Source organism: Cyprinus carpio, chromosome A4, assembly GCF_018340385.1.
Source record: "Cyprinus carpio isolate SPL01 chromosome A4, ASM1834038v1, whole genome shotgun sequence".
Taxonomy (NCBI): domain Eukaryota; kingdom Metazoa; phylum Chordata; class Actinopteri; order Cypriniformes; family Cyprinidae; genus Cyprinus; species Cyprinus carpio.
In genome coordinates this window covers 15093620-15119181 of record NC_056575.1, presented here as the reverse complement: position 1 = coordinate 15119181, position 25562 = coordinate 15093620, and the positions used below count along the sequence as shown (strand labels likewise).

The 25562-nt window shown below is 34.4% G+C and overlaps 2 protein-coding genes across 2 annotated transcripts in view; one reads left to right on the top strand and one right to left on the bottom strand.

Moving 5' to 3' along the window:
- The first annotated feature begins 7526 nt into the window (after nucleotides 1-7526).
- On the top strand, nucleotides 7527-15571 carry cd36 (CD36 molecule (thrombospondin receptor)). Its single transcript, XM_042742724.1, has 12 exons — nucleotides 7527-7788; nucleotides 8447-8607; nucleotides 9392-9536; nucleotides 10284-10430; nucleotides 11597-11688; nucleotides 11937-11986; nucleotides 12307-12376; nucleotides 13444-13628; nucleotides 13734-13852; nucleotides 13948-14021; nucleotides 14132-14186; nucleotides 15099-15571. The coding sequence occupies exons 1-12, from the start codon at nucleotides 7666-7668 to the stop codon at nucleotides 15285-15287; spliced, it is 1410 nt and encodes a 469-aa protein (XP_042598658.1). The 5' UTR covers nucleotides 7527-7665; the 3' UTR covers nucleotides 15288-15571.
- A 1314-nt stretch (nucleotides 15572-16885) lies between these two features.
- Nucleotides 16886-25562, bottom strand: part of LOC109069877 (sema domain, immunoglobulin domain (Ig), short basic domain, secreted, (semaphorin) 3C) — a 43112-nt gene continuing 34435 nt past the window's right edge. Inside the window, exons 14-18 of the mRNA XM_042742711.1 lie at nucleotides 24131-24172; nucleotides 23802-23959; nucleotides 22904-22971; nucleotides 20889-21019; nucleotides 16886-20259 (exon numbers count right to left, since the gene is read on the bottom strand). Of these exons, the coding sequence (XP_042598645.1) occupies nucleotides 19861-20259; nucleotides 20889-21019; nucleotides 22904-22971; nucleotides 23802-23959; nucleotides 24131-24172 (798 nt within the window). The 3' untranslated portion in view covers nucleotides 16886-19860. The remainder of the gene's footprint in view (nucleotides 20260-20888; nucleotides 21020-22903; nucleotides 22972-23801; nucleotides 23960-24130; nucleotides 24173-25562) is intronic.

Genomic DNA, 25562 nt, shown 5'->3' with positions numbered 1-25562 from the left:
CGTTATGCGTCTTGCCTTAACCCTATAAAGCCTATTATATTTGATAAATGAATTTCTAAGGCCTCTAAATTATCAGTAAGTAAAGTAAAGTGCCTATATAATTCTAAAAAAGTCAACCTTCAGGTTGTGTATTTTTGCTGTGAAATCTTTAATGTAAAAAGTAAACTTATAAGAATAACTTTTATATTATTAGTAATATTTCGGGATGAACACTTACTAGACTAAAGGAACTTAATCTTGCTTGAATATTCATCCTTTCTTCTAGAAATTTCTAGAAAATGTATGCATCAAAAATAAAACATCAGGCTTTTGATGAATGTTTATTGGTACATCTCTTCATTATTTTATTGCGTTACATTTCATTTTCTTTTTTGGCTACAAAAACTATAATCTGCACTTTGCTCAGTTTGGGCCAATAGATAAAAAGGATTGGATGAATGGAGGTTTTTATTTTTCTTCTTCTTGAGTGTAAGCTGCATATTTTCATGCTCCAGTGCATGCAGGGAAGAATTTAAAGGAGACAAAATCACAAAACCCTCTTTTGTAGGCCTCTTTGAGCTAACACATTTAAACTTACATGCTCTTCTAGAGTATCTGCATAGAGTACATTTGCTTGAATTCCTTAAAGTTGTAAGTTATTAGAATTTAGGAATAGAAATAATAAAAACAACAACAAGGATAATAAGAAGAAAATTTTAATTTTCAGTCATTTGAAATTAAATCAATATATCAATCAATCAGTCGATTTTTAAAGCATATATTCCAAGTTATTTTCTTGGGTCAGTTTCTAATATTGTGTTTTCTTAGAAAGTAGTTTTTCATTAGATATGCCATTATAATATTATATATTAATATTGTACACAGTACAAAATGGATATTGGTAGGTGTTGCTGTAAGAAGTTTTGCTGATGGAACCTAATCAGTCATGTAACCTATTTAGGTATGTTCAATATTTTTGTCATCAGTTAAAGGTATAGTTCACCACCCACAAATGAAAATTCTGTCATCATATGCTCACCCTCGTGTCGTTTCAAACCAGTATGAGTTTCTTTGTTCTGTTGAAGATATAGTATAGAGGATATCTTCAAGAATGTTGCTAACCGGTTGACAGTAGCCATTGACTTCCATAGTATTTTCCCCCCAAAGCTATGGAAGTCAGTGGCTACTGTCAACTGTTTAAATGTAATTAATATAACTTATTCAACCTAATTACTGTATGTACTTTTTAAATTAATAAAAAATAGTTCTTTAAATAGTTCTTTAACGTAACAACTGCATATGTTCACTTCATGCATATTCACATACTGTATTTCTTTGCTGGATATTCTATTTTTATTCTATTCTATTCTATTCTATTCTATTCTATTCTATTCTATTCTATTCTATTCTATTCCATTGTCATCTCAGCATCCCAGTTGTGTATTCTCAGGGTTATGAGTTGGTCCTAGACCCATCACAGATGCCAGTGTCACAACAGACCATATGTTCCCAGGTCAAATGAACTGTGACCACACTTTACTGCAACATCAACACTGCTGACAATCCTGTGTAGCTTGCAGAAAGAGCTTCAGAAATCATTTCACTATCACTTCTATGCCAAGGATCAGCCTTTTAATATGTAAGCATGACTGTGAGGTTAAAGCAGATAAATTTGGCAGTGACCTTAGACCTGACAGTTGCTTTGGGCTGCTAGGAAAACACATCTGCTTTGAGTGAGCATTTGCATTGGATCTCAAAGGGTTACAACACTGTAACCACACATTTACATATCACATGAAGGTATCATGGCTTGTATGCAAAGTATGTGACTGTCTGCAACAGTTCTACAGTTCAGCAAGGACGTGTCTGGCGATAAGACAAAATAAAAATAACTTGTTTGTCAAAACATAATGTGTTATTTAGAGAGTTCAATTTTACATTTTTGGCAGCTTGGGTCACTATAGCCATCATATGCCACATTTTTACTAAAATCCTGTGAGTTTGTTTTTTTATTTTATTTTTATTTTGTCTATCATAAATAAAAGACTATCAAAACTTGTAATCGACACTATTTGGCAATGTTTTGCAGAAATACGGTAACACTTTACAATAAGCTTTCATTTGTTGTTATTAGTTAACATGAACTAACAATGAACGGTACTTCTACAGCATTTATTAATCTTAGGTAATGTAAATTTCAGCATTTACTACATATTTTAAAACCATTTTTAAAATCTTACATCAATACACTAACATGAACACAAAATAAAGTTGTATTTTTATTAACTAATATCAAATATTAATACATTTTTCACAAATATTGTTAATTGACAACATTAAAAAAATATACATTTTAGTTTATTTTAGTACATCAAGTATATACTTGTATGTATGTATGTATATGTATATATATATATATATATATACACACTATATATATATATAATATATATATATATATATATATATATATATATAAACATAATCCTTAATAAAAGGGTAAAATATAATAATGCACACTAAGCTTATAAAACTCAACAATGGTCACAGCCAACAAATTTAGTTTTATTTAAAAAAATGCTGCTATACATGCTGAGAAGTTCTAACGATAATGGTTCTGTGGACATTAATACAGTTATTCTGTGAATATATAAAATATTACTGTAATACAGACACAGATAGTCATTGTGATTCTGAAAATTGCAATAATTCCTGTCCCGGTTTACTGTGACGTCACGGTACAGCCCTACCAAAATGTTGCACTTGAGCTAGCCAACAATCACTAAGTTGACACAAATAGTTGAACACTGCCCTCTAGTGCACTATAGATATAAACGTGCGTTGACTCGCCTGCTTAATTAGCAGACGTAGTTGCATGAAGCTCATATGAAATGAACGCACTGGAAAATACCACTTCATCCAAATTTCTTTTGAACGATTTAAAAATAGAGAAAATATTATATTTGTTTATATTCGTATTTAGATGTATGCATTTTATATTTATTTTCTCCAAAGCAACTTGTTAAATTCAAGCTGTCCGTTTTTACTAGTAGCCTATGCCCACAGGTAACTACAATTATAATGTCTTAGCACCCTCTTTGACAGCCGTGTCATGAAACATCATCACACTACAGTCTTACAGACAAATTGAGATCCATGAACACTAGAGGACAGTACAAGCTAAAACTTCACTCTGATAACGACATTACTACTCAAAGATAACATAATGCAGGGCAGCAATAACTAATACAAACAACCGTTGAACTTTTTATTGGTTTACTATTTGATTTATCCATTATCTAAGCTACTTCCACAGCTGCTTGTAAATATAATATTTAACATAAACATGTTTGTCATATTTATTGCACAATATAAAGTGCTCGATTCTGATTGGTCACTTGGGGCATTCAGTGGTCTGATATTCTATTCCATTTTCTATTGTAATTTTTTCCCCCCTCACATGGTTGTCTGGAATGCTTGATTCTGTTTGGTCAGTTGGAGTATTCACTGATCAGGGCTGCATTTCCCAAAAGCTTCGTAAACCCAAGAAGTACGACTGATCTTAATATTTCGGTCTGTTTCTCAAAAGTCTTTGAATAATACCTAATCTCATCTCTATCATTACAGCCTGATAGCATTTTTCCATCCTTTTGCTACTGTTTAAGTAATAAAACGGTCCTTAAACAGGTCCATTTGAAGTTACTGACTGCTCCTTTATCACTGCTTTCTGAGACATTATGAAATAATGATGCCTGAATACCATTCAGTGAGTCTGAAAGCCATCTGAATATATTCTACTGTTTTTGAGAAATTTCAATGTATTTTGATGTCACATGCTTTTACGGGTCTTCAAGTGCCTTTTATGTAGTCCCCTGGTATATTTGCCATAGTTGCCCTTTTGGGTCTGCTGCTTTGTCACCTTCTAAATCCAGTATTACTTGGTGTAAGCCATTTAAAAGAAGAATAGCTTAACTCTCGTTATTATGTTATTATGTTATTAATATATCTCATATTATGATCAAATATAGTGTGTATTTAAATTGTATATTGCGAGACTAACCCCCACCCCCACCAAAAAAAAAAAAAAGTGTTATTGTGAGGACCCCCATAAGGCTTGATTCAATTTGAGCACTATGTAAAGCCCTAAGTGCATCGTAAGAAGACAGATTTATGCGGTCACCTGCAGGACAATCAGCAGATTACACCTTTAACTTTATTCAAGTGCTTTATTCATGTTTTTTTTTTTTATTATTATTATTATTAATCCTCTTCATTCCACGTGAGACATGTAATTGTAGTTAAATTTGAATTTATAAATGAAATAATTAAAAAGGGCAGAAAACAAAAAAAAATACAAATACACATCTAAATTAAATGACTCAACAAAAGAAACGAATAAAAGAAGTAATGTAGGAAACATGCTTTCAAAGACTGGGAAAAATAGGGATAAACTAAAAACAACAACAAAAAAACTGTCAATGACTTACTGACGTGCAGCCATCTTGGGCCTGGAAATAAAGTCTCTACAAACATACTTATAACTATTATATTATATTATATTATATTATATTATATTATATTATATTATATTATATTATATTATATTATATTATATTATATTATATTATTCGAGCTGTCAATAAACGAGCGTGTAGCCTGCTACAATTATGAGCCATTCTATAAGGTGCCATTTCAGCACTTGACAAACGGATAGCGACTCCTAAGTAGCACTTAAAGCACGGCTACGTGCGACTGTGTTAAGTGCACGGGAACACTTTTTGTAAGTGAAGAAAACAAAAATTATGACTTTATTCAATAATTCCTTTGTCAACGGTCTCCTCTGTGTCTTTTCATATCACCGTATGCTGTGTTCTTCTGTGTCATCCGCACCACAAGGAGAGGAGACATTTGACAAAGGAATTGAATAAAGTCGTTATTTTTGTTTTCTTCGCTTACAAAAAGTGTTCCTGTCACTTCATATAACCCAGATTGCACGTCTGATGGCAGATTTAGTATTCTGACGATGACTTTCATACCTTTTATGGACCTTGACACTGTTATTTACTTGGCAGTCTATGGTACAGTCACAGGCCTCCCGGTTTTCATCCAAAATATCTTAAATAGTGTTCCGAAGACGAACTGAGCTTTTACGGGTTTGGAACAACATGGGGGTAAGTGATTAATGACAAAAATATTCATTTTGGTGGAGTAACCCTTTAAGTTAGGATGCTTTTGGGAAACAGACTGTAATATTAAGATCAGTCGTACGATCGTTTTTACGAACTTCTTAAGGGCCGTACACACCGGGACGAATATCGGCGCGCGTTATTCGCCAGCGTTTTTCAACGCGTTTTTTGTGTTCACACCCAAGCGATTTTCGCTGACGATGAGCCGAGTGAACATGCAAATTCATTCCCTGACATTAGATGGCGCTTAATGTAAAACAGAAATACTAGAAATATACTAGTTCTCTTTTATCAAGATTTTTGTAATCGCTGTCGCGTTTGTCATATAGTTCTTTGTGTTCCGACACCAACGAGACCAGCAACTCTACATTCATCTTGCCTTGCATCTTCTTCGTCTTATTTCTTCCCGGCAGTGTAGACGCTACTTGGCGTATATCTTCTTCGCCGTTCGTATGTGTGCTCAGCAAGACAGTTTTGTGTTTGAGCGCCCCCAAGTTGTGATTTACTGTAACTTCAGAAGCTCCAGACACGTGTGCAAAAGCGCCATTCTCATTGGTCGTATAGTTTTTGACGTGGTGCGTCAAACCAAAAAAACGAACCCGAGGCGTTTTTTAAAAAATGACGCTTTTTACGCGTGGCGTTTTTTCGCGTCGGTGTGCACACTCACATTGGCGCCCTTTGTTTAGTCACGAGGCGTTAAACGTCGGCGAATATCGCGCGCGAAATCCGTCCCAAATTACACACACACATAGGCTTACGAAGCTTTTGGGAAACCTGTTCTGATCAATTCTATTCTAAATCACACACACACACACACACACACACACACACACACACAGCTACAGACATACAGTACTTAGATAAGTCTGCACTGTAAAAAATAAGTGTCATTTTAACTGTACAATTTTGTAAAAACGCTACAAAAAAAAAGTGTTAATAGGTTAACAGTAAGTTCCTGTACTATATACAGGGAAAAACTGTAAAAGATCTAACCAGACATTTCATGTAATTTTACAGTAAAAATGCTGTTAATTTTACAGTTTTTAGAAATAAAAAAAGAACAAATCAATGTATAATTTACAGTCAAAAACTGTAAACTGATATTCCCAGAATTCCCTGTGTGACGCTCCACATTTGAAAGTATTTTGTTTAAATAATCATGTTTTTTAATAGTTTTTTGTTATCAGTTGTACATTTGGGCTTTATGTTACATCTTCTGCTGTTTAATGAAAGTTTATTGAATTGTTTAAGTATCGTGTGTCACCATGATGGTGTTTTGTGTTTGCATGAATGACTTTGTGCACCTTCTATATATTAATATAAACTTCTGCTTGTGGCGAAGCTACTTGTGATGAACTTCGATTCTTCATGTGGCTTTCTCTTTTACCACCTGCATTATTATGGTGGTTGTCAGTATGTTAAAGGTACAAAACAGATTTTAATAGCAGTGTGCGTTGTTGAATTTACTGGGTTTACATTCAAATTTTCTAGTTTGTAAATAACAGTTTTATACTGTAAAATTTACAGTTTTTGGCCGTAATTGTGTTTACTGTTTTTCTGTATTTTTTACAAAAGTATTCTGGCAACCACAGCTGCCAAAATTATTTTGTAAAAACTACAGACTTTTTTTTTACAGTGTACTGTAACATTTACAGTTTTTGGCCGTAATTTATGTTTACTGTTTTTCTGTATTTTTTACAAAAGTATTCTGCCAACCACAGCTGCCAAAATTATTTTGTAAAAACTACAGACTTTGTTTTTACAGTGTACTGTAAAATTTACAGTTTTTGGCCGTAATTGTGTTTACTGTTTTTCTGTATTTTTTACAAAAGTATTCTGGCAACCACAGCTGCCAAAATTATTTTGTAAAAACTACAGAATTTATCTTATACACTGTGTGTGAAATGCTTGATTCTGATTGGTTAATTGCAGCTTGTAGTGATCTGATATTCTGTTCTATAAAATGTTATTTCTATTTCTTTCTATGTTGTTATTATTTTGTTAAATTATTCTGTTAGATATAACATAATGTTCAAAAGTAAATTAAACGCAACATTTAATAAAAACAGGCTATTAGATAATGTTAGAATCCAATACATTTGCATTTATTACTGTTATATTTAATCTAAAAATAACAATTTCTCCTTTTCTATTTCTTTCATTTTTTCGAGTCTCCCAGGTCTTTTCGAAGTCGATGTCGATATTTCAAAGTCACTATTAAGTCTTGTGTTAAACCTCAGCTCTCGTCTGATAGCGACTTTGGCCTTGGCTGCTGAATGCTGAGTGTTAATACGCGCCCGCTCCCCGCCCAGCAGCGCGTTATCGCGCTGAGATAACTCCGTCTTAACGAGGGTCTCCGGGTGTGATACACAGCAATCCAGTCCTTAATCTCCTCCTCTGCAACCTTCGATCGCGGGAACTTACATAAGTCCTAGGACGACCTCATGCTCGCACCTGACGCGCCGCCGGTCAGTGTTGGTCCAGGCTGCTGCTCGCCATCATGACCTGCTGTGATCTGAAATGCGGGCTCATCACAGGGACCGTGCTGGGCGCCCTGATCGCCGTGCTGGGCGGGATTCTCATCCCTGTGGGCAACATGCTCATTAAAAACACCGTGCACAAGGTAAGTCGTCGTGTTTTCATATCAATATTCGGCGCACATGCATTTGCAGATCCTCCAGAAAGGCATATACAGTATGTACATGGTGAAGTTGCACTGGAGAAATATTCTGAATAATTTAGGAACAGCCAATCTAGGGTACAACGTATACTATCAATGATGTATGAGATTAAATAAAAAGGGGTTTATGGGTCAAGGGCATTTTTCATAAATGTATGGTTGGGGAAGTTGTCACATGTGTTTTATTGATTGATTTGAATTTTACATGTTTTGCTCTTTAATCAACTGTTTTAATGTTTAAATTTCGCTGAAAAGCCATTAAATAGCATCTAAAACATTTGTATCTTAGATAGTATTTTATATGTAATGCATTTAAACAGCAGGTTCTCGACTTGCCTCATGGTGTCAAGGTCAATGACTGTGTGCGTTAAATTAGCTCTATTTCTATATTTAGGAAATGTTCAGTAGCATTATTGCAGACTTAAAAGTGTGTGTCTATAATAATAATAATAATAATAATAATAATAACACTGTGTTGAGAAATATTCATTGGACTGTGACAACTTGCCCCGGCCTGCCACATTTTGAATTGTACCCAAGTACACAATGCAATATAAAAATATAGATTATCTGACCCTAAGTATGTTTTGTGTCTCTAAAGGAAACAGTGTTGGAAAACGGGACTTTAGCATTTGAAACCTGGACGTCGGTAGACATTGCAATACACAGGCAGTTTTGGCTGTTTGACGTGCAGAACGCTGATGATGTCGTAAGTCAAGGGGCCAAACCTGTGCTGGTGCAGAAAGGACCGTACACGTACAAGTAAGACTTGCTACATAAATAGATTTTCGATCAGTACTCATGTAAACAATCTATTCTTCCTTATCCCTCAAAGGTAAGAAAGTAAAATTGAGCATTTCACTCTTTGATCTTTATAATTTACTCAGGAGCATCCGTATCTCTTGAGCTACCTGAAATAAAGCAGAAAGAATCCCAAAGCATCAGCCGTTTGCCAGAGTATAGACTATTTTTACCTACTTCTGAGACTTGTGCTTAAAAATAGACAATATCAACATAAGCACTTCAAGCTTGTTCAAAAGTTTTATCATGCTGTTTAATCGTTGTATGTTGATAAGCACACATTTATCTGATGGGATGATGCTTATCTAATTAAGGCAAATGTACACTCCACCCTTATGTCTGTTATGTTCTAAAATAATATCATTAGCAGTTTACTGAAATGTGAGCACTTTTGCATGTTTTATTTATTGACTGATTAATTTTTGGTATTTTCTCTATTTATATATATATATATGTATTTGTATATATATAGACTTTTATATATAACTATTTGTATTACGTTAAGGGCATCAGTTGACTTAATTACCAAGGATAGAAATACTTCTGTTATACATTATTATTTAAAATTTAAAATTATTTACTTCTGTTATACATTCTTAGAGTATGGCCTTTCTCGGCTGTATAGTAATATGACAAGTAAAACACCAACTAACTTTCATTTTTATTGCATTTTTTAAGCCACTAAATGGTCATAATGCATTTCTTAGTGGTTTAATATACTCTCATGCTCTCTATTGTCCTCTAGGACGCGTTTTATCCCCAAAAAAAATATCACCTTCAATGATAACTACACTGTGTCCTTTGTGCTGCCGGCGGGTGCCATCTTTGAGCCTAGCATGTCAGTAGGCACAGAGGAGGACATATTCACAACGCTCAATCTAGCTGTAGCAGTATGTATTTTGACAACCATCCTTCTCTGCCCTTCTGTCTTCCTTTTTGTCTGTTTTCTTCCCTTGTTCTCCATGCCTAGTTATTGTGATGCACGGCTGCTGAAAATTCAGCTCTGCCATCAGTTAACTACATGTTAAAATACATTGCATGTTCATATATAATAAAATAGAAAACATTTATTTTAAGTTGTAATAATACTTCACAATAGTACTGTTTTACTGTATTTTCAAATAAATGCAGCCTTGGTGAGCTTAAGAGACGTCCAGCAAAAACATAAAAAATCATACCAATCCCAAAATGTTAAACAAAGTGTAAGTGTATATAGAATAAAATAAATACATGAAATATTAATCTTTCATACAAACCCTTTTTGCTCACGTGCCTAAGGTTGCTGGCCCCTGATATTGATAACATTGCTTCAACATTGGTTGTCAGTGAAGAAAGTCCGATAAAGTTTATCATATCATCAATAAAATGTTCTGTGATAAAATCTGCGATTATCTGTCAGGAGTCAGCACAGCACTTATGTTTACAATGTAACCAACAAAGCTGCATAGTCATCACCTCATATCCTTTGTTATAGATTATATTCTTAATAACAGGTGATGTTCAGTCATAAGTGCTGTAGAGGTAATAAATGCAAATAAATTTTACTTTGATTTTCATTAGGCAGATTAATTTATGACAGGGTATGGTTTCATACTTGTGCTGTGAACAGCTTGAACTTTATTTTTCTTCTCTTCCAGGGTGTTTACAGTTTACTCGGTCATAAATTTGCAAACCTACTCATCCAACGCTCCAATTCATCACTCTTCCAAAACAGGACTGTTAAGGAATTGTTGTGGGGCTACAAAGACCCAATGCTGGGCAGCATGCTTGGAGTTTTTTATCCAGTAAGGTTGCCAAAACTTGATGGCATTCACTTAATAAAACATATTTGTAGCTTCATGATTGATAAACAGTATTGTATATACAGAACAAATACACAGAGACCTAAAATGCACATATGTGTGAGAACACAAAAACTAAGAATGTAAGGTGTAAGAATATTTAAAGGAATAGTTCACCCACAAATTAAATTTGCTGAATATTTACTCATCCTCAGGCCTTGAAGATGTAAAGGAGTTTGTTGGAACAGATTTGGAGGAATTTAGCATTACTGTATATCATACCAATGGATTCTCTGCAGTGAATGGGTGCCGTCAGAATGAGAGTCCAAAGAGCTGTTCAAAACATCGCAGTAATCCACAAGTAATCTGCACGACTCCAGTCCAACAATTTCACTTGTCTTGTGAAGAGCTGCATGTTCGTACTAAAAAAATCCATCATTAATGTGTTTTAACTTTAAACCGTTGCTTCTGGTCAAAATATAACGCTTCCTCCAGTGAAAAAGTCCATCTCCTGCTGTCCTGTCACATTGAGATCCACTGTTTTGGACTGTTTTCACTTGTAAACTGCTTCATCTGAGCATATTTCTCTCCTGATTCAGACGACATGGCTTTTTTACTGGAAGTAGAATTGTTATGGACAGAGTATTGAATTTTTTTTTTTAAGTTAAAACATCTTAATGATAAATGTGTTTTTTACAAACGTATTTCTTGCATTACACAACAATACTGTAATTTATTGACTGGAGTCATGTGGATTATTGTGATGTTTTCATCAGCTGTTTGGACTCTCATTCTGACGGCACCCATTCACTACTAAATTTCTCCAAATACTGTATGTTCCAATGAAGGAACAAACTCATCTACATCTTGGGTGGCCTGAGGGTGAGTACATTTTAAGCAAGTTTTCGTTTTGAGTGAACTATTCCTTTAAAGACCCCAGGAATGTAAGTAAGAAGGTACATTTTATTTATAGGGAACATTAAAATTCAGCTCACACTGACCATAGTTTAATGAAAGCTGGTTATAGATTTGCCTTGAAGCTAATCCTCAAAATTTCTCTTTAGTCTGAATGTCTTTAAATAATAATCATTTAAAAATGCTTATGTTTCCAGTTGCTGTGTTATTTATGCTACATTCAGAGAAAATCTTACCTCTGTTTTTTCTTTTAGTACAATGACACCTTCGATGGACCATACACTGTATTCACAGGCAAAGATGACATCAATAAAGTAGCCACGATTGAACGCTGGCAGGGTGAAACGTGAGTATATGCTACATTAGCATGAAGAATTGGTGTAAAATGGAACATTTACATGATTCTTTGGTTTTGTTGTTCTCTAAAAGAAAAATGACCCAGACCTTAAATGTAGATAAGGTATATACAGAAACAACTGTCAGTAATTGTGTTAATGTGTTAAGTAATCAATGAATCAATCACATTCATATCTTCAACACAACATAAGTAAAACTCATACTAACAACCTCATCAAAAAACTTGATGTTGTACAGATCACTGAGTTACTGGAATGACTCTTATTGCAACAAGATAAACGGAACAGGCAAGTTTACCTCTTACATATTACACTGATATTAAATTAACTGTGAAGTAATTACATTATTGTTGACATGTATGCAAATATATAGTATGACTTCTATCCCAAAGCTATTGGCCTAAAACCTTGGTGTATGTGTCCAATAAAGAAATAGTGTGTAGGTCTCATGCTATAGTTTTTCATCTAGTTTAATTATTAATCATCTTGTGATTGCGAGCACTTCTGCAAGAACACCATGTGTTCAGAGATTTCTGATATGAAGTTCAACAAATGTAATATTTCACACATTAATCACATTATTCAATTCTGTATTCATATGTTAACAGATGGTTCCTCCTTCCACCCGTTCCTTGACAAGAAAGAACCCCTCTTCTTCTTTGTTTCTGATATATGCAGGTATCTTCAGTTTTTTCCCTGATAATCAGTGGAAAAAGTAAATAAAATACACTTTAAAATGAAAAAGATTGCTTCCTTTTAGGACAAAATATGAACCAAAGCATCTGCAAACATGATTTTAGACTTAAAAAAAATAAATAAATAACTTCACTTCTATTGCAGAAGGAACTTTTAACTAGCTGCTCTCAAGGTGATTATTAGTCAACTGCTTATGCTTATCTTTCTTTACAATAAATGCCATTTGAGACAGCATTCTTACATTTTATTGGAGACATAAATTTCCAAATACTTTATGAGGACACTGTATATTTTGAAATTCCACTCATCAGCAATGTTCTCATAATCTATTGATTAAAGTCTCATCTTTTCCATGAGTGTTCATGGACTTTTATCTCTCCACATCCGATTAGATTTGATCTTGATTTACCATGGGCCGTTGAATTATTATAAAATAATGCACACCCGAGGTGGTGATGCGGCCACGACGCAAAGCACGCTTAAAAATGAATGAATGTTATTGAATTATATACAAAATATCAAATTAATGTATAATTTTATTAATTGTAATACTTTTTAAACAATAGAAATATTTCACAAAAATATAAAATATAATTATACAATTAATATACATTACTGTTTAAAAGATTGAGGTCAGTAAGAATTTTTTTAATTCATTTTTTAGTTGAGCAAGGACATTTATGTTACATAAACGGTCTTCAGTTCAATTTCAAATTGATGCTGTTATATAGATTTCAGCTAAAACAGAAAACAGTTATTTTGAATTGCAATAATATTCTACAATATTCTTGTATTTTTGTTTGTTTGTTTTCTTTTTGTATTTTGTATTAAATAAATGTTGCCTTGGTGAGCATAAGAGATTTAAATAAATAAATAAATCTTACAGACCCAAAACCTTTGAAAGGTAGTGGATTATATCAGTTATAAAACAATTGATATACTGTTCAGTATGAAGACTATTTGGAAACTTTCTGGTGGTCAGAAGTTAGTGGTTACAAAACCCCTTTGCAACACATACATTTGTGATAAATATTGTGCTTGTCCTCTAGGTCAATATCTGCTGAGTATGAGGGAACTGTTGACCTGAAGGGAATCGATGTGTATCGGTACGTGTTGCCACCTGAAGCTCTGGCCTCTCCAGCGGAGAACCCAGATAACCAGTGCTTCTGTACAGACCCTGTGATCACCAAAAACTGCACTATGGCAGGACTTCTGGACCTCACTGCCTGTAGAGGTCAGTGTTTTGGGTGTCTTATAAAGTCTAAAGTTTAAACGAAAGTTTACTGAATGCATTATTCTTTCACGTTTGAGTTTTTTTATATTCAATATTTTTCAACAGGAGCCCCAGTATACATCTCTCTACCCCACTTTCTGTATGGCAGCAAGGATCTCGTCCAAGGTGTGATCGGACTGAACCCGAACTTCGATGAGCACTCCATATTTATGGATGTAGAACCGGTCAGGAACCCATTTCAGTTTGCATACGTTTTCTTTTAGCAAAAGGATGAAGCTTTAAGATAAGTTAATGGCTACGTATCTTTTGTCATTTGTAGATTACAGGTTTCACTATGAGATTTGCAAAAAGACTTCAGCTCAACATGTTGTACGGCCCATCGGATAGCATTGTGTATGTAAACCAACATCACATATTGTCATGGATGCTTGCGCAGTTGTGAACTTCGCGTAATTCATAAATGCACGTCCTAACATAACATATTGTGTCTGTCTTTCTCACAGAATTTTGAACAAAATCAAGGACTACACAATTTTCCCTATTTTGTGGGTGAATGAGGTGAGCGCTAATGAAGCATCTATTTCATTAAAGCATATAGGTCCAGCAGAGGACCTATAATAACCTTAGTATTCACATTTATAAATGTGTAAATATATCATGCCTTTAATATTCTTTTTAAATAATTAAATAATTTGCCATTGATTAAAGTTATTATTAAATAGTATTTATACTTTACTATATATAAAATAAATGTGTGTGTGTGTGCATATATAAATTATTGTTGAATTAAAGTGTTTATGCTTATATAAAACATTTAGGTTGAATTAAAGAATATATGGCCAATTAAAGAATTTAGGCTCATATAAAACACTTAGGTTGAAATAAAGCATTTAGGTCCAACTAAAATATGTGGGACCATTTAATGCATATAGGTCCAAACAAAGCATTTAGGTTGAATTAAATAATATAGATCAAAATAAAGCATTTAGGTCCAACTATAACATTTATGCTTGTCTAAAACATTTTAGTTTTAATTAAAGCATTTATGTCAAATTAAGCATTCTGGTCCAAATAAAGTATTTGCTAAAGGTCCAACTAAAGCAAATTGGTCAAAATAAACCATCAAGGTCCAACTAAAGCTCAGTAGTCAGTAAAATCATATTTATTCTTCTTTTTTTTTAATACAGCTAATAATATATTTGTGTTATGTATAGTGTATGATTATATGCTGTGGGTTGTGATGGATCCAGCATTTATATACAATAAGTCCACTCTAGATCTGTTATCTCCACTTTAAATAGGTACTTTAGACCAATTGGGACCAACAAAGTATTTTCTGCTATCTTGTATCTGATATATCAGAAGAATTATTACGGTCCATAAACAGCTAGTCTCACGCATGTCTGACCCCTGCACCATTTGATTGCCTCACTGCTGACTGTAAGATCTTTGTCTCTTATTTGTGTTAAGACGGCAGGTCTGGATGATGAGACGGCTGACTTGTTCAAGAAAGAGCTGATTGGTCGGATGGAGTTGTTGGAGGGGTTTCAGATCGGACTCATAGTGGTTGGATTAATTTTATTTGCCAGCTGTTTGATCGGATTGATTGTGGTGTGCATGAAACCGAAAAATACCAAACTTCCTTTGGTGGTTAAATAAAGCTTGGTGCTTTGCGTGTTTGATTTTTGATATCGCATTTTGTGGGAATTGTATATTGTAATTGTTATTTGTGCTCAGAGAACCGCAATTTAATTTATATAATTTATATACTCTGCATTTTTGTGGAGCAAAATGATTTATTTCTGAAATTTATAAAAGTAAAGTCATACTTTAAAAGTTATCAGAGCAAATATTCTGACATTTTGTGGTCATACTGTGGTTAATTTAAATGTGAAATAGTTTTGTATGTCAGAACAATTTCAGTAAAACGAAGAACTGTGAAACTTGGCCTCATTGTTATTTTTGGTTTTCTGGTTGTTGTTGTTTTTTTCTATACACTTTGTGTAGTTGTTGCCTTCTATATATCTCAAATCACATATCAACTTTTGTCTTCTCATGCGTAAGAACAAGCACCAGACTGAAACAGAAACAGAAGAAATTCTGGAATAGATTTCCTTGTTATACCTTGTAAATTCATATGACTTATTTTCCATTCTCCAATGGCTGCTAAATCAGAATGGGAGGTTTTGTAGAACAAGAGGCTTGGGTTGAGTGGGAAACGGGTTTGTTTAATATGAAAGTAGGCCTGGGAGCGACCCCCTCTCTTGGTTTATGAATTATAAAACACAACTGGTCATCTCCGACTGCTGTTTTTTTTTTTTTTTTTGATTTGACCCACGGGTTTTAAACAGCTAAAGGCATGAGCGAATAACATGTACGTTTATAATCTACTTTGAAATTAAGCCTTGTGGCAAATGTTTATAAAAAATATACACAATTGTTCGTAAATAATGACATTCCAACTCCTCAAGTAATATAAGCCCATATGATGCAGTATAAAAAGGGTGCACAATATATCAGAACCATATTAGTAATTGTTGTTATTAGAGATTTTTTAATTTGTTGATATTGTACTGTATACCGACTGAAATTAGAGTCATTGTGCATGCTCATTCCATTTCATAAATGTAATCTGCGCCAAATCTCATTCTGTACATTATAATACTGTGGTTATTCACTTTTAGCACTTAAAAAAAAGATCTTATTGTTATATTTTTAATATATCGGCCGTTTATCGGTCATCATTATTGTAGTTAAAGCAGGCCATAAAGACAAGGAACAAAAACAACAGTATATATAATAATTATTGCATTAGTCTGACGCTTCAAGTCGTGGCCTCGGATCATTATTTTCTAATACTTCAGTGGCCCATCGTCAATTATTCCTTAATAAAATGTAATCCTGATAGTAGCCTATTCCCATTTTACAAAATGTAACTGTAATCTGAGAACTTTGTTTTCATTGCCTAACAATTAGCATAGTAATAATAATAGTAGTAATAATAATAATAGCTAAATAGGCCTATATCAGCTGTCAGAATAGAGCAGAAAATTAAGTATTTAAGTATTAGCAAGAGATACTGGGTAGGTTCCGATGTTTTCTATTCTCGCGATAACTAGGCATTCATTTGCCAGTCTAATTAACCCTCACAACAGCTTTTATAACTGTGTGAAGCTGCCCATAAAACTGACCGAAGCAACTCCTGTGGAAGATTGGATCGTTTCTGGTTCTCTGTAAGTTATCGAAACCACACATAAAATACGCATCAAACACCAAACGCACGAATTTGCTGGGCAACTGGTTGTCCGATACGGTTCCGTTCACACAGCACATAATAATAGCCGAAAATACGGTTGTATGTGTGTGAACAGAACCGTATTATGCATTCAAATAAAGACTGACAGTCTTATTCTGCTGCGTTGTGAACTTTGTTTTCATGTTTCACTTCAACTTGACTCTTAAATTCATGAGTTTAATCTGAATACTGTTCAGTAACGTTACAGATATAAAGCAATTCTCAGATTCTTTTGTAATACGAATTTGTAAAACATGAAAGAGATTCAGTTTGTTTAATGCAGTTGTTCAGGCTTATATCATTAATAAATAGGCCTACACAAATCAAGACATGTAATAAAATAAAATTATCATTAACATTTTTCGCTATAGTATCATTTTATATTAAAACATTGTTAATCTAAATGCCTTTGAAGAGGGCACAGAATGCCACAGGAAAAAAAAAGTGAACATGAAACGTCTGCAAAATGCAGATTCAGTCGAAAACATCTTAAGTTTGGCATTAAACAAAATCCCATTTGGGCATTTCAGAGAGAGAACAAACTGTGTAAATGTGAATGAAATTATTCTAATCGCCATAGAGAAATCTATTGCAAAACTGAAGTGTGACTGAATTTCTCATTTGTTTTTAGAGCTAAATTTTTCACTATTTACAGATACTCAAAATACAAAAAGAGATAAGTTACACAGACATAGAGTAATCCAAAATCAGAAGCTGTACAATGCTATACATCATCTAAAATGAGTGACAATCACATTACAGCTGTGCACACTGAGCAAACCACAAAACATTAACATGACATTCATTTACATTCCTTTTTTGGCCTATCCTTACATGATTTAAACACTATGGTATTTCTGGGGCTTAAGCAAATCTTCTTTACAAAATATCTACTTGAAACTGATTCATTCTGGTTCAGTATTCACCTTATTTTTTTTTTTTTACATAAGAGCAGGTTGCAGCCATTTGTAACTTGAATGTGTGAGGCTTCCATTGTCATTCACTTTCAGTTGTCCATTTTGCTGCTTGATATTAAAAACTGGTGTTTCTTATCATATTATTTTAATGTATTGCCATGATTTTGAACACACTTGATTGTAGCACAAATAGGTATACTGTTTACTGCACTTTGTTATACTTATAGTTATTTACCTTTTGCAGCTAACAAATCAGAAGTCTCACACATTCACAGAAAATAGCTTACTTCTGTGTTGCAAAATAACGTGGATACCTCGTTAGTAAAAGAAGAAAACATGCACATACAATCAACATTTTAAACCAATAGTTCACCTGTGAAAATTCTGCCCTAATTTACCCTCATGTCATTCTTTCTTTTTAGAAATACAAAAGGAGATATTTTGAAGAATGTTCATGCTGCTCTTTTCCATATATTGAAAACATGACCACTCTCTCTTCTTAAAGGACAAAAAAGTTCCATAAAAGTGGTCCATACGACTATATTCAAGGTCCTCCTTGTTTGGAAGGTCATGAGGGTGAGTAAATGATGGTGAAACTGCCATTTCTTTAAGGAAGAAATTATGCATTTAGGATTAATGATGTTTCCCAAAGCATAACACTTGGCAAAAACACAACACTCTTTACAGTGTTATGAGCTCAGAGAGCCACCTGTCTGGTACAGTTTGAAACATCTCCAAACCATCTCCTCTCCCTCTCACTTCCCGTATGAACATCTGTTGTGCAGCTGGGCTGATGTACAATGGTCTATGTGTAATGTTTTAATGTCCAGAAAATATTCTCATGAACTGTTCAGTCACCATAAACATTTCATTTGCTAGAAGACAATCTTTTACAAGCTGGAGATCCACAAATGATCGTCTCAATGTAGGGAGGCCATTGGTTGACTTTAGAAGACTACTAATGATATTTAATGTAACCTTAATTCAGTTAGGGGTATTGAAGGGTTGTAGGTAGTAGAATTGATAAATTTGTTCCATTAATGGAAATTTTCCAAAATTGCTTGGCCTAAATGTGTCATGTAAATCAAACTTGGATTGCTAGAATATACTTATTTATAATCACAATGTTCTGCCGGGATATTAAAGAGAATGCAGAAGAAATCAATACTGAAATTTAGTGGCTTTATTTTACATCTGTAAGTTAACAAAATGCTCTCATGATGCATATCTAATAAGATATGTACTAGAAACTGAATTTATGTGCGTTTTTGTCAATGTCTGTTAGCTTTGAAGGCTATTGCTTATGTAGTCTTAATTTGAGAAATCTTTAGCAGATAATATGTACATTTGCAATTTACAGTCTTTAGCTTCCAGTAAACAAACCAAAATTTTAATGACTCAGCTTGCACTAAGGGTGTATTTAAATTTTTGTCCAATGAAATGCACTCTAGAATGAGACTGTCCCATTTGGTAAAAGTTCACTATTATTAGCAAGGAGAAATAAATTTCATGTCTGTGATGTAAACTAAAGGCTGTTAAAAAAGGGATGAGCCCCCCTTTCAATAGGACATAAATCAACACAGGAAAAAGAAATAAAAATCTGTCCTCATTAGACATTCCATTGGGTCTTGAAGGACTTTGTATTACTTTGTTGGTTCTGAAATGTCACATCCACATAAAATGACAACAATACTATTGTATGACATATATGGCATCTTGTATTATGCAGCTTGAAACACAAATTGGCTTGAGTGCCTGTGTGTGAGGGTGTCTCAGAGTCCTCTGCTCTGGGCGTTCATGTATATAAGACTGCTGTACAGGAAGCACCTGAGATGCTTTGAGCTTGAAGAAAAACAACAAATGAGGTTCATAACAGAGGAATCTTCTCCAACGTTCTCTTCCTTTATTTTCCACTCGGGTTCTCTCCTGATGCATGTCTTTATTCCTTTTCATCATCTGTCTATCCATCTCCTTCCTTTTCATCATCTCTTCTTTAATCTCCTTCCTTTATATTTCACCTCTATTCCTGTAGTAAGTGGTTCCGGCGGTTCCTGCTCTTCCTGTGGTCCAGCAAGGGTTTGAGTTTACCCAGATCGCCCCTCATGGGGCTCTGTATGTTCTGCAGACTCTGCATCTGTTTGCGTTCCTTGCAGTATTGGTGCATGGCCAATGTCTCAGCCGGGCTGAAGGCTGACACCAGGGCTTTAGGGTGCAGTGAGGCTGCCCAGCCCCATGAAGAATGTTTATTGCTCAGAGCGCTGACCAGAGCTTCACTCAGAATCTGGAGACGGATTTTAGCAAGTGTGCGCTTGAAGCCATTCTCTGTGGCCAGGCAGTAGTAAACGCCCTGATCCGAAGAATGCACTGACCGGATGAGCAAACCGTGATTGGTGGATACCACACGGTCACTCAGCTTCACCTGCACAGAGAAAAGAATGAATGGTGAATGTGTCATATTTAAATGCTTATTGAATGCAAAAATAGATGATACCCGTGTGATCCTAGGGGGTAGGGGAGTGTTTGTTTTGGTGATTAAAAGACAATTTTTGCAATTTAATGAACTCTATAAAAGGAGATTCTTCCATTTAGAAAGTACAAATTGTAAATGTTTATACTTTATTAATTTAGAATAATTTAATCATATATATATTACTACTACTACTTTTAGATATTTTAAATTAAAATAATGAAGAACAATTAATTTTTTATTATATAATTTTATATAAATTTAATAATTATATTTGCATAAAATATACAAGTGTGGGAGATTATGCTTTATATAAGATTAGCACTTATATTATGTATAGAATATTGTCGCTATTCTTTATTATAATTGTAAACCAGACCTTTACAAGACAAAGAAGTTTTGAACATCCCTGTGCATCCATTATTTTCTTATTCTTCAAGCACAGAGGGACTGTTGACAGTTTAGGAGCCTGTTTGATGATTTTCATTGAAAGCATCATCCACCGATAGCGTGGAGCAATATACTGTGCATTGGCTGTTGAGTATCAGGGTTTAATGTCATTTTGGAAAGGGTTGTCTAACCTCTTTCCTGCGATCGTTGTCTCTCTGAATGAGCCATTTAACTGAGGCCTGTGGAGATTTGGGCTGACACTCCAGGAAGGTGGTGTTGTTTTTGACTCCATACTGAGTCATCTCCACTGCATTCCTGTAGGCTGAAACAAGACATCAAGTTTTTCTCTCACACACTTAGCGCATACTAATTGTAATTGTTCTGCTGTAATTCAGCTGACAAGCTAACAACACAATATGAAGATCATTATGCCATACTAGTTCACAAATAAATAAGTAAAATACACTCTGAAGAGTAGTGGGCCAGATTAGTGTGTAATTGGATAAGTGACCCTGTACACTGGCCAATGATGTCATACATTCAACATCTGTTTTGACATTATGCTACTTTTGTTTTGCGCATACAGCTGGGATAACTCTTCCACTCATCGTTAAGACTGCTATTTGATAATTCTGATGCATCCAAGTGTTTAACTGAGTCATCTGGACTGCTGACAAAATCAGTGCCAATTGTATTCAAATGAACAGGTGTTCTAGTTCCATGACAGATTCTTTCTCAAGGAGAGAAAGAATTTGACAAACATGAGAGAGAAAAAAAGGAAATGAGTGGTGGAAGAAGAGGGAAATGTGTGAGGCTGCATGTCAATTAGCATTTAAGTTAAGCACCGAAATGTATTTCACTAGGAAAATATATTGTTTGTATGTGTATAAAAATAGTATGCTAGTATTGAAAAACTGTGTCAACACATCATAAAATGACTTTGATGCATGTGCATTTTAGCATTAGCATTGGTTACATTCACGTCAGAATTAGCATAATTACAAGATGACAACTTGGAGATTCTACTATGAGCAGTTTGAAATGATTAGTTTCTATGACAACGTTCATAACGCCGAAATTGATCCATTTGTGGCTATGTTGTTGATGAGTAAAATACTTAGTCACTAGATTGATTCACCTAACCAGACATGAATTCAGAACAGTTCGTCCTCACAGTTAGATGGCAAAAATGCAGCACAATGTGGCAAAGGCAGTCATTTCATTACGACTCCACGTGATCAAGAATTCCGCCACATGATGGCCCGCAGTCATATCACCCTGTAGTCCAAGACTGGTTGCCCACTGAAGCCAAGCAGGGTTGAGCCTGGTCAGTACCTGGATGGGAGACCTCCCTGCTAGAAGAGGTGTTAGTGAGACCAGCAGGGGGTGCTCACCCTGTGGTCTGTGAGGGTCCTAAAGCCCCTGAATAGTGACGGGGACACTATACTTTAAAAAACACCATCCTTCGGATGAGATGTTAAACCGAGGTCCTGACTCTCTGTGGTCATTAAAAATCCCATGGCACTTCTCGTAATGTGTAGGGGTGTACCCATGTGTCCTGGCCAAATTCCCTCCACTGGCCCTTGTCAATCATGACCTCCTAATAATCCCCATCCACTGAATTGGCTCTATTACTCTCTCTCCTCTCCACCTGTAGCTGGTGTGTGGTGAGCGCACTGACGCTGTTGTCCTGTGGCTGCCGTCGTATCATACAGGTGGATGCTGCACACTGGTGGTGGTTGAGGAGAGACCCCCTCATATGACTATAAAGCGGTTTGGGTGTACAGCAATACACAATAAAGCGCGACACAAACACCTCATTCAGTCATTCATGTTGAGTTTTCATTAAAGTTCCATGAGTTTTCAACTTGCAATTATGAGTTTAACCAAATGAAGCTGCAGTTATGAGAAAAAGCAGCAATTGTCAAAAATAGTTGCATTTTTGAAATACAGAGAAATAAAATATAAAGAAATAGTTGCATTTACATTAAAAAGTTGCAATTACAAGAAACAAAGGCTATATAAAGTCTCATTAAGAGACATAAAGTCGCAATGACTTTGAATTAAGTGAATGGAAACAGACCTTTTAAACTGCCATTCACAAAACTGCTTACTGAAAACTTAAATTGTCTCAGCACTTAACCTTGGGACTTTTTTTTTTATTATTTTTGCCTCTCCCAAGTGTTGACATGCAGGTACTCCTTACCTTTCAGATTGAACCCTCTACACTGAGTCAATGGATTCCCATGCATAATATCCTGCCTTCTGCTTCTCCTGGAAAAATATTTTCATATGATTAATCCAACATATTTTCATATATGCATTCTTACCTTTCACTCACTTTTTATCAACATCACTGCCTGAATATTTGCACAATTTTGTTTTTATACAGCACATTCCTTATCATGAAAGTCAAATTTTAGCTTAATTTCTCATAATTAACATGATTCAGCTGTCACAAGTGCAAAAAAAAATGAAATGTCTGTTTTTTTTCCACTTCAGTACTCTGGAATGGATATTTTGATGGCTGTGCCTTCTATCAACATTTTCCATAATTAAAACATATGGCATCAAGAAAAACTATTTGGCTAAGGTATCAGATTAACATGTCCCATTCTGAAACAAGCCACAGTGTAAATACTCATGATATGTACTATGAGGGCTGTTCTGTTTGATTGACAGGTTGTATGTGTGTGGTCTGAGTTCTGAAGACTGGACGGTTTTTGAAGTATTGCCACACAGTTGCTAAAGTGTTCAGAGGGATTTTTACTTGAGTTGCTATGCAGTTGCTAGGGTGGTTGCTTACTCCCCTCAAAATCTTTTTTATCGTCTGCCAGGAAAATCTTAAGCCAATGTTTTGTTTTTTTAAATCGGTTTTATCGTCTGCCAGGAAAATCTTAAGCCAGAACTCTTTAAATGTGACAAAATGAATTTTAATATGTAGGTTAAGGAGTTTATTCAAATTCTATGAATAATCTTTCCACCCAGACTGTGTATCTGCTCTTATGTCTAAATGAAGCCAAAGCTGTGTCTCATCATTTATTTATGCCCCACTCCTGCTACCGTTTATGCCACCCTGGGTGTTAGTGTGTGTGTCTGTGCACCTCTTGCCAGTAGGGTAGAATCGAGAACAGCTGAGCCCATCCCAGGCGCAGTACGGGTCCCGCGCTAAACAACAGTCCGCACAGGCAGAGCCGTATGCCTCGCAGCGGTGCAAAGACACCTGGGACACTCCATGCTCAGAGCTAACATACAGCTGTTGCTGTAACACAAACAAGCCAGATATCTCAAAAGCTGTTCCTTTAACCCACAGGACTGGTGACAAGATAATTACGCAGAATTAAAGCAACATCATTTCCTCTGCCACCCCCACTTACTATATGTAGCGCTTAATCACAAAATGGAGCTAGATGAAAGAGCTACTTGTAGTTACCTTTTTAGATGAGATTCTTAGGTTGGTGATAGGAGATTGCTTCTGAAAATCAAAAAAGAAATGGGATGAATGAAGTTAAATGTTAAAAAAAAAATAATTTTGAAATTCAATTTGTGCATGCAGTGCCTGTTCTTATGAACATTTATATGTTACATTTCAACAGTATTTTTTGTGGTAAAAATATCAAGGTGGTGTAACTGTAAGAATTTGATATATTTTTATAAAAATATTTTCAACAGTGTGGAGTCAGTGTGGTGCAACCAACATGGATGTGATAAGACAATAAGAAAAGAATATAATCTCCCCCCATTATCATTTGATCAGGTTTTATACCTATAGCCCATCCCAGGCGCAGTACGCGCTAAACAGCAGTCCGCACACAGGCAGAGCCGTATGCTTTGCAGCGGTGTATATATATATATATATATATATATATTTCACATATATATATATATATATATATATATATATATATTATCCATAGTACAGGTCAAAAGTTTTGGAACATTACTATTGTCATTTTGAAAGAAGTCTCTTCTCAAGCCTGCATTTATTTGATCAAAAATACAGAAAAAACTGTAATATTGTGAAATATTATTACAACTTTAAATAATAGTTTTCTATTTGAATATACTTTAAAAAAAATAATTATTCCTGTGATCCAAAGCTGAATTTTCAGCATCATTACTCCAGCCTTCAATGTCACAAGTAACATCCAGTCTATCACATGATCATGTAGAAATCATTCTAATATTCTGATTTATTATGAGTGTTGGAAACAGTTCTGCTGTCTAATATATTTGATGAATAAAAGGTTAAAAAGAACTGCATATATTCAAAATAAAAAATATATATTTTCTAATAATCTAAATCTTCTTAACTATCACTTTTTGTCAATTTAACACATCCTTGCTGAATAAAAGTATTGATTTTAAAAAATTACTGACCAGTAGTGTATATTGTTGTTACAAAATATTTCTATTTTAAAAACATAACTTTTTATTCATCAAAGTATCCTAAAAAAGTATCACATGTTCTGAAAAAAGCAGCAGAACTGTTTCCAACTTTGATGTTTCCAATCATCATATTAGAATGATTTCTAAAGGATCATTTGATAATGATCCTAAAAATTCAGCTTTGCATCTCAGAAATAAATGATAATTTAAAGTATAATAAATTGAAAATCAATTTTTAAATTGTAATAATATATCAAAATATTAAATTTTTTTCTGTATTTTTGATCAAATAAATGCAGGCTTGATGAGCAGAAGAAACTTCTTTATAAAACATTAAAAATAGTAATGTTTCCAAACTTTTGACCTATACTGTATTCATAAATATATATAGATATATAGTTATATATAATATGTGTATATATATATATATAGGAATTACGGATTGGAATTCAGTGTGCATGAATATATATATATAT

What these genes read in the sequence shown, in the direction of transcription:
- cd36 (XM_042742724.1), top strand. Translation starts at nt 7,666, where the DNA reads ATGACCTGCTGTGATCTGAAATGCGGGCTCATCACAGGGACCGTGCTG. An exon ending in TTAAAAACACCGTGCACAAG is followed by an intron (nt 7,789 to 8,446) that starts GTAAGTCGTCGT and finishes GTGTCTCTAAAG; the next exon opens with GAAACAGTGTTGGAAAACGG. An exon ending in GGACCTCACTGCCTGTAGAG is followed by an intron (nt 13,629 to 13,733) that starts GTCAGTGTTTTG and finishes ATTTTTCAACAG; the next exon opens with GAGCCCCAGTATACATCTCT.